The sequence below is a fragment of the Marmota monax genome, unplaced genomic scaffold (genome assembly GCF_021218885.2).
Source record: "Marmota monax isolate L192 unplaced genomic scaffold, Marmota_monax_Labrador192_F-V1.1 WCK01_AAM20220418_F8-fsc00105, whole genome shotgun sequence".
Lineage (NCBI taxonomy): Eukaryota > Metazoa > Chordata > Mammalia > Rodentia > Sciuridae > Marmota > Marmota monax.
The window spans coordinates 246,483-261,444 of record NW_026692947.1 but is presented as its reverse complement, the minus strand read 5'-3'; the positions used below and the strand labels follow the sequence as shown (position 1 = coordinate 261,444).

Here is a 14,962-nt window from a genome sequence, read left to right as displayed (position 1 = left end):
TTGCTACTCACATTGCAAAGGTTCCCCGTTCACCATCCACTGGACAGTGGGCTTGGGGTTCCCATTGGCTCGACACACCAGCCTCCCATCCTCACCAGGAGCCAGGATCAGGTTCTTGGGTTCATCCAGCCAGTAGGGAGCAGCTGGAAGACAAGGCGGGCACAGGCAGGGGGAGTTAGCCGGCAGGGGCAGGCAGGAGACACCAGGTGGGAGCCCTGAAGGAAGGCAGGAGCTGGAGGCCCAGCTGTAGGGCTGCACCACCTGCCCCAGGTGCACTATGACTGCAGTGGCGCGGCCCAGCCTGCATGTGGTGGGCTTTGCTGCACCAGCCAATTCATCTATAAGAGTTCACAGAATAGTACTTCTCATGAGAATCCCTGGAGCACTTTTAAAAACCCATCAGGACAATCTAATGGCTGCTGGGGTTCATTTTAGGCTACCAGACCATATTCCTCAGGGGAGGCTCAAGTGGCAATGCTTTTAGAGATCACTCATATTTATGATGTGCACCCAAGGGTTCGATCCACTGCCCTGCGTTTGTCCCTCTGTATTTCTGTTGATGCCAAGTCAGACCGTTTAGGAAAGGCCTTGTGTTCTTTCAGGCACTGCACTTTGGTGAGAGCAGTTCTGAGTAGTTGGCCACCCCTTTCAATTGTTTGGACAATTTTGAGAATGAGGGCATGTGTGGATTTTTGTGAGCAAGAGGATCTTTGCATTAGATTCTCAAAGATCTTTTCATCCTCCCCACTCCCCCATGCTAACAACCTCCTAGTCTGTTTGTGGGACTGAAGCCAAGCCAGAGTCATGAGATCCACTAACTGTGTGCTAAGAAGGGTCTTGTTCTCTGGCCTCCGATCTCATCATTCCAATCATCCATGCAGCCCAGGGCTGAGAACTGACTCCTGCAGCCCACCGCCCGTGGCTGGGCTCCATGAAGACAGGTGCTCTACTGCCTGCAATAGCTCAGGCGGGCCATCTCTGTTTTTAGGAGAGGGAAGCGATTTAAAATAAAAATAATAATTTTGACTACAATGTGACTCTCCCTTCTTAAAAAGAAGCACAGCATTATGCACAGATACACAGACAAGCACAGGCTAAGACGACACGTCACAAACGGGAATGCAAAACGAAAGAAAGAAAAGGCTCTGGGAATGATCCAAATGGGCCATGGGAGGAAAGTCACCTGTTGAGGGAGCCCCGGCGCCAGGGAGAGTTGGTGATGGTCCAGGTGGATCCCCTTCCCTCAACCCCCACTGCACATGCGTGCATGCACACATGTGCACACACACACACACAAGCACTATGCATGCAGACAAGCCTCACATCCAGGGAATGGCAACTCCTGTGGCAGGTCATAATTGCCACTAACCAGTGCACTGACGGTTCCCCACTCACCCTGCCCCACCCCCGCAACCACCCTCAGAGGGAAGGGTGGTCATGGTGTTCAGGGTTGGCAAAATAATCATAATGAGAAATACACACAACGTACCCTTCACTCTCACCGAGATCGTGTGCCGGATGCTGCCCATCTTGTTGGAGGCCAGGCAGAAATACTCCCCAGAGTCTTCCTCGGACACATTGGTGATACGCAGAGCCTTGTTAAAGTTCTCAAACTTGGCCTTGTCAGATGGGAGGTCCCCACCTTTCTTGTACCACGCGATGTCTGGTGTTGGGCTAGTAAAGGAACCAAGCAAGAAATAGAGAAATCGTCATTAAACATGACCCTTGCCTTCCAGAGAGCCTGGAACAACTGGTGTCCTAAAAGGAGGGTACATGTCCACTAAGAGCTGATCCTTCCCATTCAGAGGAGGATGCAATGTTCCTGAGAGCTCAAGGGACTTAGCTGAAATCTTAAAGCACACGTGGGATGCCTGACCATCTCCTTTTCTCCTTTTCAGAAACAGGGATGGCAGAATGACTACACAGATGGAGTGACTACGATCTGTCAAGCTCTGCTCACTGTTTGTCCCCACTTTCACTACACTAATGGTATGTCCCCCACAGAGGCAAGAAGAGAACATGGACAGACTCCCGTCCCATCCTCCAGAAGGTGGCTGGAAGTGGGGTGCCAAGTGTACGTACACCCCAGAAGCGATGCACTCTAGCAGGAGGTCCATGCCGCGGAGCACCATCTGACTGCTCGAGGTACCCTGGGGATACATGAAGCTGGGTGTTCTCTCTGCAACTCCTCGGGCTGAAACAGGATGGAACAAGCTCCTGTGAGCCTTCTGCCCAGAGGGCTGACCTGGGTCGGCCAAAGCTGTCGGGCTAGAGAAATGTCACCACACCCCCTGCTGGATCCTCCCCGCCCAAACCACCCCAAGGACCAGGGCATCACTGAGAGGTTAGGAAGCTCTGGCTCCTCAGCCCCACCAGCACATTGTGTGACCAGCTCTAAGTTCTGAAAGGATCTGCCAAGAGGAGCCCATCTTCCCCAGCCCAGGAAACCTCCCCTTCCCTGGAAGGGGAGGGGGCTGACTGAACAGCGAGAAGTCCACTCCTGGAGCATCTTGTGTTGAAATCCCAGAGGCCACTGCGGGTAGCCCCCAGGGCAGGCCATCTCAGCAGTAGTCCTTCCTCCCCAGACTGGGAGGTGGGAGAAAGAGGAGGCATGAACTGGGGCCACAGGACAGACACACTGCTCTCTGGGACCCTGAAGACAAGGAGCTGGGACGAAGCCACAAAGCCCCAGATAAACAGTCAGACATGCAGGGAGGGGTTATTAATGGCTTAGCAAGGACATGGAGAGAATTAATGAGCAGAGATGACAGGAGATCACTCTGAGGCCAACACCATTCTGCCTCCCCACTAATGACTTTGGAAGGGGGCTTTGGGGGGGGTGTTAATTGCACGTGAGATACTGGGGGGAGGGGGAGAGGCAGCCCGAATGGACAACTAGGCTGGGACAGCCAGGGGTCTGAAATCAACGAAATTCACGCACATTTTAAAGGCCACGTGGCTCACAGACTGACATTATCAGGAAGCTGGTTTCCCTGTGGAAGGGGTCAGGCTGGCGTGGGTGCATCCACAGAGTGCGCCCCATCTGACCTGCGCCCTTGCCCCTCCCCCACAGCTCTTTGTGCGGTTCTCTGGAGATGGGTAAGATGGAGAGAAAAGAGCAAGGATTCCCCAATCAGGCAGCCCCAAGGCAAAAGGGACACGGGAGGAGGGACCCTCTGCCCCAAGGTGTGTGATTATAAAGGAGCTATAAGCTGAGCCTGCACCTGGGTTGAATGGATCTTAGGCTTGTTTGGGAAGTGGGAGGTGGGGGGACGGCAGAGCTGCCCAGAGCTGGGAGCCCCCAGAGATGCCTGGACTGAGAACAAAGGCATCCATCCTGGGGCTTAATTGGCACTGGCAGAGTGAGGGTAGATGGCGGGCGCCTCTGTCTCTGTATAATTGGTGCTTCCTAATGGAGCTTTCCGGGGTAGCCATTGCCTGGCTGGACCAGGGGGCTTCCTGTCCTAGAAGTGTTCAGCTTCTCTCCATTAGCCACTGGGGAGTGAATCTTGTAGGGTTGGCTTTTAATTTATCTTTCTGTCAAGGGAAAAAAGGATGACACATATCCTGAGGTACTGAGGCTGCTGGCACAAACACAGCACATAACAAATGCTCATTAAATGTTTCAGAATGAGTGAATTAAAGGGGGTGAAGGGAATAAAAAAACGGAGAAGATGTACCCCGAACATTCTTTCTCTTTCTGTAGGTGCCTTCCTCTGTCCCACCAGCACACACATACACAACCGTGGCTATTGAGGGGTTAATCCATTATGTGGTTAATGGGTTACCATCTACATCTACAGCTCTGGTAGCATCCAGCTCTCAGCACCAAGGAAGCCGACCCCAAAGCAGCAGCTTCCTCCCACCCATCATTACAAAGTCACCAACACAGTCAAGGCAACACAAGGTCAAGGGCACCACAAGGAGGACATGGCAGGGCAGGAGGCTTTCAGATCAGGTGGGAGCCGAGAGCCCTGTGAGGATGTGGAAGATGCCCAGCTCAGTTGGTATACTCATTCCATGCGGGGACCCTGTGCAGAAACCAATCTGTGGCTCGGTGGACACTTAATCACACCAGAGCAGGCGGCACCACAAACACGCATGACCAGCGAAGCAGTGAGGATGGGGAGGAGGGAGACCAGCACAGAGTCCCACTTTGGGTGCCATGACACTACAGCTGTGACTATAAAAAGGCTCTCACGACACCGCCCTGTAGGATGTGGGCTAGCAACACAGAACTATCTCAGGGACGGAGACAACTACTGGGAAGTAGGCCAAAGTTCAAAGGAAAAGAAAGAACACCCTAAAAAATCAGAGGTAAAAATCAGGGCCACCACTTGGTAAGCATTTATTAGGGGTCAACGGTGCCGACGACTCCATCTGCGCCAGCATCATGTGGAACCTCGCTATAAACGTGGGGGCATTACCCCCATCTTTTATCAGAAGAAATGGAAGTCAACAGACTTGCCTGCAGTCACAAGCTTGTTATATTCTGGATATTTAGCATCAAAACTCATGCTCCTATGCTAAATTGCCACTCTGTCTAAAGCTGGAGACCCCACTTGTCCTTACTTCTGACAGGCAATTTTTGGAATATCTTCCTTACCCAAACCAAAGAAAACCAAAATTTGATGGCAAAGGAGGTGAGGGGGAAAGATCTTATTAAGCTGCTTTGGTGGGACTCTTCCACTAGGCTTTACTCCTCTCATGTCTCAGCTAAGCTTCCGTCTCTCCTTGTGGGTGTTAGGTAACCTCAGGCCCACAACGGCATCTGAGCTGGATTCTGAAGGGCATGGAAAGCTTGCCGAAGAGCCAGGGTGACACATGGGATCCTTAGGATCAAGAAGGTTGGTGCTAAAGGGAACGTTACAAAGAAATGTGGTCAGTTGCAACAGGAGGAACTGACATGAAAATTTAGGAATGATGATCCAGTTGGTGGCTTTGGGAACTACTGTTCCCAGCCCAGGGTACTTATTTTTCTTTCCCAGAGTAGACACAGGTGCCAGTGATCACCAAGACAAATGTAAATTACTGTATGAAATTGCGAGTGGTGGCAGGTGAGTGTCTCTCCATGGAAGCATGGATCCTTCGAGAGCACATCTGTCCTCACAACGCTCCTGTTACTCTTCCTGATCTTTTTTTTTTTTTTAAAGAGAGAGAGAGAGAGAGTGCGTGCGCAAGAGAGAGAGAATTTTGTTAATATTTATTTTTTAGTTCTCGGCAGACACAACATCTTTGTTGGTATGTGGTGCTGAGGATCGAACCTGGGCCGCACGAACGCGAGGCGAGCGCGCTATCAGTTGAGCCACATCCCCAGCCCTCCCAGCCCTCTTCCTGATCTTGGGAGTGGGGTCTCACCTAAAACCTGACCAATCTCAGAATCTTCCAGATGCTATAGCTCACGTCTGCATGGACTCAGGAAGAGCCTCCCACATGGGCCCATCTGACCTCCACCCAAGGACAACTGGTCCCCTCCTGCTCTCTCAAAAGCTGTGGCTTAGAGAGGGCTCATGGGTCTCTGGGGGCACACGGTCAGCCAGGGGACATCAGATGCTGCTGCTGCCTCAGCCATATTGATGTTAAAGGTCCAGTGAAAAATGGCTCCCGATTGTGTCCCACAGGAAGAAAGGTCAAGAGTGCTGACATTATTGTTCCCCTGTGTCAGCACTGCATGGCAGCAGGACGAGAGAGCCTAACAAATCAGATACATCTGAGGACTTTGGCCAAAAACAGCTTTTAGGGGCAGCTGGATCCTATACCCACATGCTTTGCTGCCTCTGATTCTGAGAACTGAGAACCAGAGACTCCTGGGGCTGCGTTCCTGGCATCCTGTCTAACTCTCTGGCTCTAGGAATGGCTGACCAGACAACTCCATGAGATGAGAAAACTGTTTGCCTAGTAACATTTGATACCTCTCACTGCCAGGAAATTTCTTCCATAAATCTAACTCAACTCCCTCACGCAGCACTTGGGGCTTTTTTCCCCCCCTCAGTCTTAGACAATTTTTATTTCTTTGGTCTGCCCTAAAATTTCTCTCTGTGTATACTTTCTTCCTACATGTGCCTGCCTGTCTGTCCCTGTCTTCTTTTCAAATTCTGTGTCCCTCTTAACCTCAGAGACAGATGAGTTATGCATGACACAGTTAATATGACTCCCTTCCCTTTAAAGCCAGCAACGTATGACATTGATGTAGCATTGGTGATGTGTCCAACACCTGGCTAGGAATCTCACATCTATTATCCTGATTAACCTTCACAACCATCCTGGACCGGGTGTGGTGGCTCACACCTGTAATCCCAGCCACTCTGGAGGCTGAGGCGGGAGGACTGTAAGTTCAAAACCAGCCTCAGCGACTTAGTGAGGCACTAAGCAACTCAGCGAGACTCTGTCTTTCAATAAAATACATTTAAAAAAGGGCTGGGAATGTGGCTCCGTGGTTAAGTATTCCTGGATTCGCTCCCCAGTACCAATCCAAACCAAACAAAGAACCACAAACATCCTGGGATGTCATTTGACAGGTGAGGAAATTAAATTTCTGAGTCATTAAAGGGCTTGCCCAGTGTCACTCAGTGACATGTCCTGGAGCCTGGGTTTAACTCGAGGTGGTCTCCCTTTAAGTGCACACTCTCAGCCACCTGCCCTCCCAAGTGGCCTCCGTATCACTGCGGCAGGTCAGGGGGCATCTGGTCCATGTTCAGAGGCTTCCAACCCACTGGCTCATCAGAACAAAATAGAAGTATGGGGTCGCCCTATCACTACAAGAGACAGGCCGACTTCAAAGCCCAATAGAGAGAAGTTCTGGGCAGTTGCCATAGATGTTGTCTCTGACCAGCTCCCTGCACTCAGGAAGGAACTTTCTCTTCCTTCCTTTTGTACTTCCTGTTTCTTTCTGAATCATCAGCCTAGCTGTCCTGTGTTTAATGTGTGCCTCATCTGGACTTGATGTCTTTTCCAGCAGCTTCATACTTGGGTACCCCCGACCCACCTTGGATTGAGGGCTCGGGGTCAGTCTTCATGTGAGCTTTGTAGGTGCCAGCATCCTGGGGGGTTCTCACAACTTCCATTGATTTTTCTGGTAATAATCTCAACTGCTGGTTCCAAATTGGTTTAGGTGGCTGGCATCACTCAACCTTATTCCGTTGATAAAATAACAGGTTTCCTTGCAGGGTCTATAGAAAGCAAGGAGCTTGGACCAGATGGTCTCTAAGTGACCCTTCTGACTTTGATGTACTCTGGCATTCACAATACTTCCTCAAATCGATTATAATAGATTGGAATTTAGAAAAAGGCATATTCTGTAATAGTGCTCGGGGGCTTTTGACACAATAGTGGTTGGCCCTGTTAGCTTGAAAACAAACAATTCTCAGAATCCAACCAAGGTCCCCTGCTTCCTCAGGCAGTCAATTTCTCTGGCAGAATCTCAGTGCGGTTCTAGCTTCCTGGTGCCAAGTTGGAGCCTCGGCCTCCCCCACTGGCTCTCCCACCCTTATCCCATCCCCCACTCTAGATACCCATTATTGTTTATATTAGCACACCTCAGGATGGACACTTTCTATTTGAGCCCCCAATGACCCCCTTGGGGACGTGGAGCCTCAGCTTCTGAGGCATAATGGATGATGGGGCACAGCTGTCTTGCCAGAGCCATCAAACGATGATTCCTCTGGTTGCTCAAGGTAAAGAAGACATTCTTGGGCCCCAATGACGTGAAATTCAGGTGCAGAAATAGCCAATTCCCCTAGTAGTCAGACTCAGCAACCAGTTGTGGGATGAGTAAGACACATGTTTCATGCAATTGTTCCATGACTTGTAAGTGTGGGCTGGTGGACAGGGGATTTGCCTGCACCAGTGGCAAGAAGAAACACAGATTAAAAGAGGACCGAAGATGGGCCAGCTTCATTTATACTCACCTGCAATGTTGAGCTGACTTACTCCCACTTCCCAGGTGGATTTAGAAGAGACCTGGGGTCTAGCTATAAAGCAGTACTCCCTAGAGCTAAGGCTACACTGCAAAGCAGACTCTTCCTATGCAGACACTAAAAGCTGTCTGCGGTTTTTTAACTGCCTGCAGGAACCAGACTTCCTGTTTCTTCCTCACTGTGGGCATGCACCTCAGGTCGTCTCCATCCATCCGCCACTGATGCCTATGTTTCTGCTGGAACCTCCAAGGAGCTCTTCAGAAGCCCTACCCTGGGGTGAGCCCCTCTGCTAGGACAGCCACTGGAGGCCGCTGGAGGCTCGAACATTTGGGGAGATCACACCACTTCCACGTGAGCTGCCTCACACTCCTGCACGGACCTAGCAGGCAGCATCCTGACGTGTCACCTTGGCACCCTGGCCTGGCCAGCTGTCACACCTGCCACCCAGCAGGAGTTAATGACATGGTATCAGTCAAGTTAGGCAAACTGGTGTTAGGACAGGCAAGGTTACTCCCAAGGTTACCGCCACGACTCACCACTGTACATGTCAGGGTGGTTTCTTAAGGACGAGTCATTATAGGGGTGGTCTGCAATAAACAAAAGAGGGTGAGCAAACAGAAGGCCACGGAGAAGTCATGGAGGCATACACGGGGAGAGAGAAACAGAAAAGCGAAGCTCCAAAACAACCGAGGAGAGCGCCTGCGATGTGTGCAAAGGAAAACACGCGCACTTGGGAAGGGAACGTGTTTGGACAAGCAACACAAAACAGCTCACAAAGGAACAGAAAGGTTAAATCCTGCAAAAGAAGGCAAGAGTAAAATAAAGTTGTTTTTTTTTTTTTTAATTAAAGAAATTAGGTTTGAACTTTGCTTGGTCCTACTATATTTCAAACAGATGAGATAAGGGTTAGTGGCATTCTGCAGCAGTCTCAGGACCAACTTCTTGTCCGAGTCCTCACTTCCCGGGACTCCAGATCAGGCCAGCTCTTGGGGCAGCTGAAGAAAAAGGCGTGTTAGTGAGCTCTGGGGAAAAGAGCCAAGTCCTGCTGGTGCAGAAGCTAAGCTGCAGCAGGAGGGAGGAGGTAAATGGGGGAAGAAGATAGTCGTCAACAGAGAGGGGTGACAGAGGGACCCCAGCAATGCCTAGCAACAAGCACCCTCCTAATCTGGCCAGGTGGACACACCGTGGTCTCTGGGATTCCTCTACTGGGGAGTGCTCCAGTGTGGCTGAGCTCCCAGCTCTTGGATTGGAAGGGGGGCTTGGGACAGGACAGGACAGTGAGGTCGGGAGTTCCAAGTTCTACACCTTGGGCTACACTACAGATTGGAGCTCTGTCGAGTGCGTTGGGAATGAAGACATTTCTTAAGGAGCAAGATCAGTGGCTTTGGATTTAATGTGAGGTCATTAAACCCTGAGGCCTTTAATCCTCAGTGAAAAGACATTTTGGAATAGGACAGACAAACACTCCAATGTCCCTAAGGAGCTTTTTACTTGCCATCACCCTCCATCCCCTTCCAGGATTCAAGTTTAGACAGTCCCAGCAGGGGGTGGGGGTGTGCTGCTGACTGGAAGCTAAGCAGACAGCCCTGAGCAGCCCAGGACCCAGTCCAACCGCCTGGGGGAGGCCAGGTGCTGTGCCAAAACATTTGCATATTTGAAGACAGATCAAATCCCGTTACAACTCATTATAAGAGGGTCTGCGAGTTCTTTTCTAGGACTGGCATTGCATCCCCGATCTGCATAACACCTGGTAGGAAGATTTTCATTATTTGAACTATCTCTTAATATGGGCTTGGTGACAAAAGATCTAGCCCTCTTGGGAGATGGGCTTGGGTCTATCTGGAGCAAAAGGTGAAAAGGGATCTGCAATGGGATGTGGGGTCGGGGGTACCAGGATAGGTAGGAGCTGTGGTTGGTCTTGGGAGGGAGCACTCCCTTCCTCTAGGGGGGAAATGATGGCACATACAGATGAAAGGGCCCCTTCTTTCATGATCCCATGCCACTGAGTAAAACTGCCAGCCTTTCTTTTTCCAGAAGAGTGACCCACATTCACAAATGGCCTTATCGTTTGTGGCTTCTGCAGCACAGATGAGAGATTCAGAGAGACTTTCTGACTCCCCTAAGTCTGTCACTTAGACGTTAAGAGGGAGCTCGAATGCACTCTGTTGTCTGCCTCCAGGGGACCCTTCTCCCTCATCATGGTGCCTCTTAGATGCCTGTCATAGAGAGGGCAAAGAGGGACAGGTGTATCTTTGTTAGCTTGACTCCATGGCTATCTTTGACTGCATCCAAAAATAGAATAAAAGTTTTTTTTTTAATTTTACTTTTGTAGTGCTGGAGAGCCTCCCACATGCTAGGCAAGCGCTCGGCCACTAAGCTATGTCCTCAGACCTGGAGTTTTAGATAGACTAGCATTTTGTATTATATATCTTTCTTCCCTTCCTTTAATGCAACTAATACAAAAAAAAAATGAGTGTGATGAGATTTATTTCTTTCCAAATGGGCAAACTGTGGGCAGACTGTTTTGCCTCCCACCCCCAGACCTGGTTCTGAAGGTACAAGAAAAAGCCTGTGTCCTTCCCAGACAGAAAAGTCGAGAGAGCTCAGCTGTGCTATTTTAAGCAACTGTGCCAAATTCTGAGCTGGCTCAGATGCCCGGAACTTGTTTCTAGCCAAAGCTGCCCCAGGAGAACTCCAGGAAGCTGACATGGTTCTGTTCCAGTCACCTCGAGGGCTTCCCATCATTTGGAGGAAAGAGTTTTCAATGGAATGGGGGGCCCAGAGATGAAGCAGAAAGAAACGTCCCTTACATCCTTGGGTAGAGAAAAGGGTATTTCTGGAAAGTTCCACTTCTAATTGTTGCTCAAACCTCTAAGTACTTAATTTTTACAGAGTGGAGTTCCTCGTCACTTTCATCTCCAGGCCTCTGCTCAGGATGGCAGAAGGCTCCTAACTCTGGCCCAGGAACAGCAGGCTGATCTCCAGCCCTGCTGGGGCAAGGAGAAAAAGGCCCCGGAGGAGGTGCAGGGTCAACTCAGAAAGTGATGTGCTCTTGATGGTTCTGCCCCTCCCCTGGCTCCTTCCATGACCAGCCCTGTTCTGGCTACTGAGATCACTCTGAGGTCCTGGGCAGACCACACGGTGCTTCCCAGATCAGCCCCTGGCAGGTAGTTACCCAAGGTACATTAAGAAGACACTGCAGATAAACCAACTTTCTTCTCCAGAGGGTGCCCCCGGGCCTGCGTATGAAATGAGAAAGCAGGGGATGGGGGAGCAAGCAGAGCAAAGCCAGGCCACCCTGCCAGGACCACGCGGGGCTCATTGCTGGGTCTTGGGCAGTTCTGTGGGCTGACACAGCACAGGCCTTCAACGCCTTCTGGGAACAAAATGTGGGGACCCTGCAGAGGCAGGAGGCGATCAGAGGAGACGAAATGGAATTCAAAGAAAAGGAAGAATGGGGTGGGGGTGGGAAGAACGAGAGAGGAAGAGCAGAGAGGAACAATGTAAAAAGGAAAAAGGAAGAAATTGAGGAAAGAAAGGGAAAAAGAGGAGGAAAAAACAATTATGAGAAGCTAAAAAATGAAGCAGCTTGCTGACAGATCCCACACTCTGTCATGGTGGAAGTGGCTGTGTGATCAGACACCTGTCCCATCACCAGCAGGACCCATGAGGAAGGAAGAGTTCTCTGGGGTTAAGACCCTGCTTGCACTGATGAGCCCACACAAACCTTTCCCCAGGGGCACCCACCGGGGCCTCGTCAGCCTCCTCCTGGTGGGCTGCAGGAAGCTGGCGTTCACCCCTTTTCCTCCGACCTGTGGAACGTGCCAGCACTCTCAGTACTGGTGTTCTGGCCTCCCCACAAGCCTCGCCATCCACAGCCTCGCCAGCACCATTCACAGCATGAGTCTGACAAATTAAAACTCTCTTTTTGGGGGAGCTCTTCTGGGAAAGGCACGTGGCACACAGCCATGGTATAAACCAACCGAGTCAACTTCCAGTGTCCTGAGCAAGCTGGGGACTTTGTAGCAACAACTCCAGGCTGACTTGACCTTGTCATTCCTACTAAGCTTCTCCCGTCCCTGTGTGGAGGGCCACCAGCATAATGGGACAGGAAATGCTGACTTGTTTTGTATCAGCCAAGCAGAATCATGGAATAAAAATGAAAACAAAGAAAGCTAAGACAAATCTGTAACTTGTAAACACAGAGAATCCAAGTGGTTCGGTAAACACATATTACAGAATCAAACCATCTATAGTGGTGTTTCCACTTAATTTAATATCGTATACTCTGTCTTTTTTCTAGAAATAAAGATAATCAAGCAGTGAATAGAAATAAAAGAATAGGGGCTGGAGTTGTAGCTCAGTGGTAGAATGTTTGCCTTGTACATACGTGTGAGGCACTGCGTTGGATTCCTGGCACCACATAGAAATAAGCAAATAAAATAAAGGTCCATCAATAACTAAAATAATAATAATAATAATAAAACAAGAAAGAAAAAGAAAAGAAACAAGCCAAGTGCGTCACAGGGATGCCTGACGATCACTCAAGCAGTCATTCTCAAACTCTGGGAGCATTGAATAACCTGGAGAGCTAAGGACTCAGAGGCCCGGGGCTGTCAAGGTAGGACAGATGCTCCTTGGTGTGTGATTCTATTTCCCAGCCAATTTTGAGAAGCACTAGCTGGGAGTGGGGCCAAGTTTGACTCAAGGCTTCAGAATCAAGAGACATTGTCTAAGGGTAGCTGCAGTCGTTCAGGCACAAGGAGCAGAATGATTTCTAGGTTGGCCTTGGGGATGAGTCTCCCTCACAGACTCAGGTACCCGGGGCTGGTGGGCTCAGTGAGCTGCCTCCTCTGGCCCTAGTCCCAGCCCCAGGTGGGGCCTACACTTACTGGTGAGGACCTTGAGGGTGAAGGGATTCTTCTGCTGGATGGTGTGGGTGAAGTGGAAGCGGGCATTGCAGCTGTAGTCAGTCTGCATGTCCTGCAGCATCACGTTAGAGAAATACAGATCCCCGTTGTGGCCCTGGGAGACGCGTTTGTCCTGGGTGATGGGCTCCATGGCTGTAAGGAAGCAGAGATGTGAGGCGAGGTTAGTAGTAATGATAACAGCAATAATGAGCAACACGGTTTGGACGACTGAGCATTACAGAAGGCCAGGTGACGGCCGGAAGCTTGACACTGGTCCGTCCAATCCTCTCACCTCTGAGGCAGGGCTTATTCTTGCAGAGGACTGAGAGTCTTGGGTTGCATGGCAGGGAGGGAAGAACAGAAATTTAGACCCAGACCTGCCTGCCTACCATGCCCATACTCTATGGCCACGCTTCTCAAACTCCTGTTCATGCCACAAACGATTTGGCTGACCCCAAGGCCAGAGGGAGGGAACACAGGCCACTGGATGTCCTCAAATCAGGATTCAAATGCTCACACTAACAAGGAGCATTTGAGGGCAGGGACTACAACTCACTCGTCTTTATGTCCCAGTATCCATCTTAGAACACAGTACACCAGGGCTCCATGGGTTGTGGAATTAAATAAAGTTGAACTTAGCTATGCTGGTTTAATAAAAATTTAGCCATTTAGTCAATTATAATACACCTTTTTTAAAAAAATTTTTTACTCCTCAGAAAAAAACAACTTCTGATTATAACTAAGATGTGTACCAACAGATGTAGTCTCTTGATTTTAAGAGGTCTTCCAATTTTAGAGATGTTGAAATACAAAAATGTGTACTTTTTTGAATGAATGACATCAGAGAATTCAGCTCAGCATTCAGACTTGATTATCTATCTATCTATCTATCTATCTATCTATCTATCTATCTATATATATATATTTTTTATGGTGCTGGGGATTGAACCCAGGGCCTTGTGCATGCAAGGCAAGCACTCTACCAACTGAGCTATATCCCCAGCCCATCTATATCTTTTTGATGCACTGACATAAAAGCAAAAGACTAGGTTTCCAGGTGGTGAGATCTGTTAACATATACTTAAGGCTGATTATTCATAGCAAGCTCCTTCTTATCCCCACAATTGATTCTCAAGTCATCATGTCTTCAAGCACAAGGTCAAACTAGGCACGGTGGTGCAGGCCTAAAATCACAGAGACTCTGAAGACTGAAGCAGGAGAATCACAAGTTTGAAGTTAGCTTCAGTAACTTAGTGAGACCCTATCTCCAAATAAAAAATAAAAAGGGCTGAGGATGTGGCTCAGTGGTAGAGCACCTGTGGGTTCAATCCCCACTACCACACACAAAAAGCACAAGGTGATACCAACTTTTGCACAGTAGGATGGTCAGCTCCTTGAATTATTCCTTGGAGATTTGCTATAGGCCTACTATGTGTAGTTGCTGTGCTAGGTGCTGGTGAAAAAGAGAGAGGTCATCAATGAACCCTGAGTCTAACAGTTGGGACAGCAGGTAAATGAGTAATTGCTATGTAATGTGGTGAGTGGAACATATGGGGGCGGGGTGGTTAGGAGATGGACTGCAGAAAGGGCCAATCCCCTGCGGGTCTAGAGCTGCACCCTGAATGCTATGTGTCTTACACCATGCAGAAAAGACACAGGAGCTTAGCGGTTTCCAAGTAGCAGGAAGAGAATGTGCTAAAGGTTAAGAGAATACAGGAGCTCATCTGGAGGTTCAAGGGTACAAGGAGGAGGGTAGGAGAAGGGATAGCGAGGCAGAGGGACCAGGTCAGGGAGGAGACTGAGTGGCTGGGGAAAGGAGCCTGCACTTCTGAGGTGGCTTGAAGCATTTGAATGAAACCGTCCGTTTTAGAGTCTTAGGAAGATGAGAGAGGCCGATAAGGAGAAGTGTTGCAACCAGGTGACAGACAGCTGATGGTGGCCTGGAAGAAATGCAGGCTGTGAGGTCTCCTCAGGAGGTGGTATGGACACAATCATGGTGAAGATCGTGACGTGGTGGATGAGGGAGGAGAGTCCGAAAGGGAATGGACAAGCTGATCCACCCGCCTGCCCCAGGCAGCCTGCCCCCCACACCACACTGACATGAGGAGATAGGGACAGTGACTGAGCACAAGGTCA

At 49.8% G+C, this 14,962-nt stretch overlaps 1 protein-coding gene across 17 annotated transcripts in view; it reads right to left on the bottom strand.

Moving 5' to 3' along the window:
* Nfasc (neurofascin) overlaps positions 1-14,962 on the bottom strand; it is a 175,448-nt gene that overhangs the window by 49,450 nt on the left and 111,036 nt on the right. For 13 of the 17 annotated variants that reach the window (XM_058581893.1, XM_058581897.1, XM_058581894.1 and 10 more), the window contains 5 exons: positions 12,809-12,979; positions 8,453-8,503; positions 2,083-2,194; positions 1,490-1,674; positions 12-143 (listed from right to left, as the gene is read on the bottom strand). In XM_058581893.1, coding sequence (XP_058437876.1) covers positions 12-143; positions 1,490-1,674; positions 2,083-2,194; positions 8,453-8,503; positions 12,809-12,979 — 651 coding nt within the window. The remainder of the gene's footprint in view (positions 1-11; positions 144-1,489; positions 1,675-2,082; positions 2,195-8,452; positions 8,504-12,808; positions 12,980-14,962) is intronic. The other 4 variants (XM_058581895.1, XM_046452171.2, XM_058581896.1 and 1 more) reach the window with 1 other exon arrangement.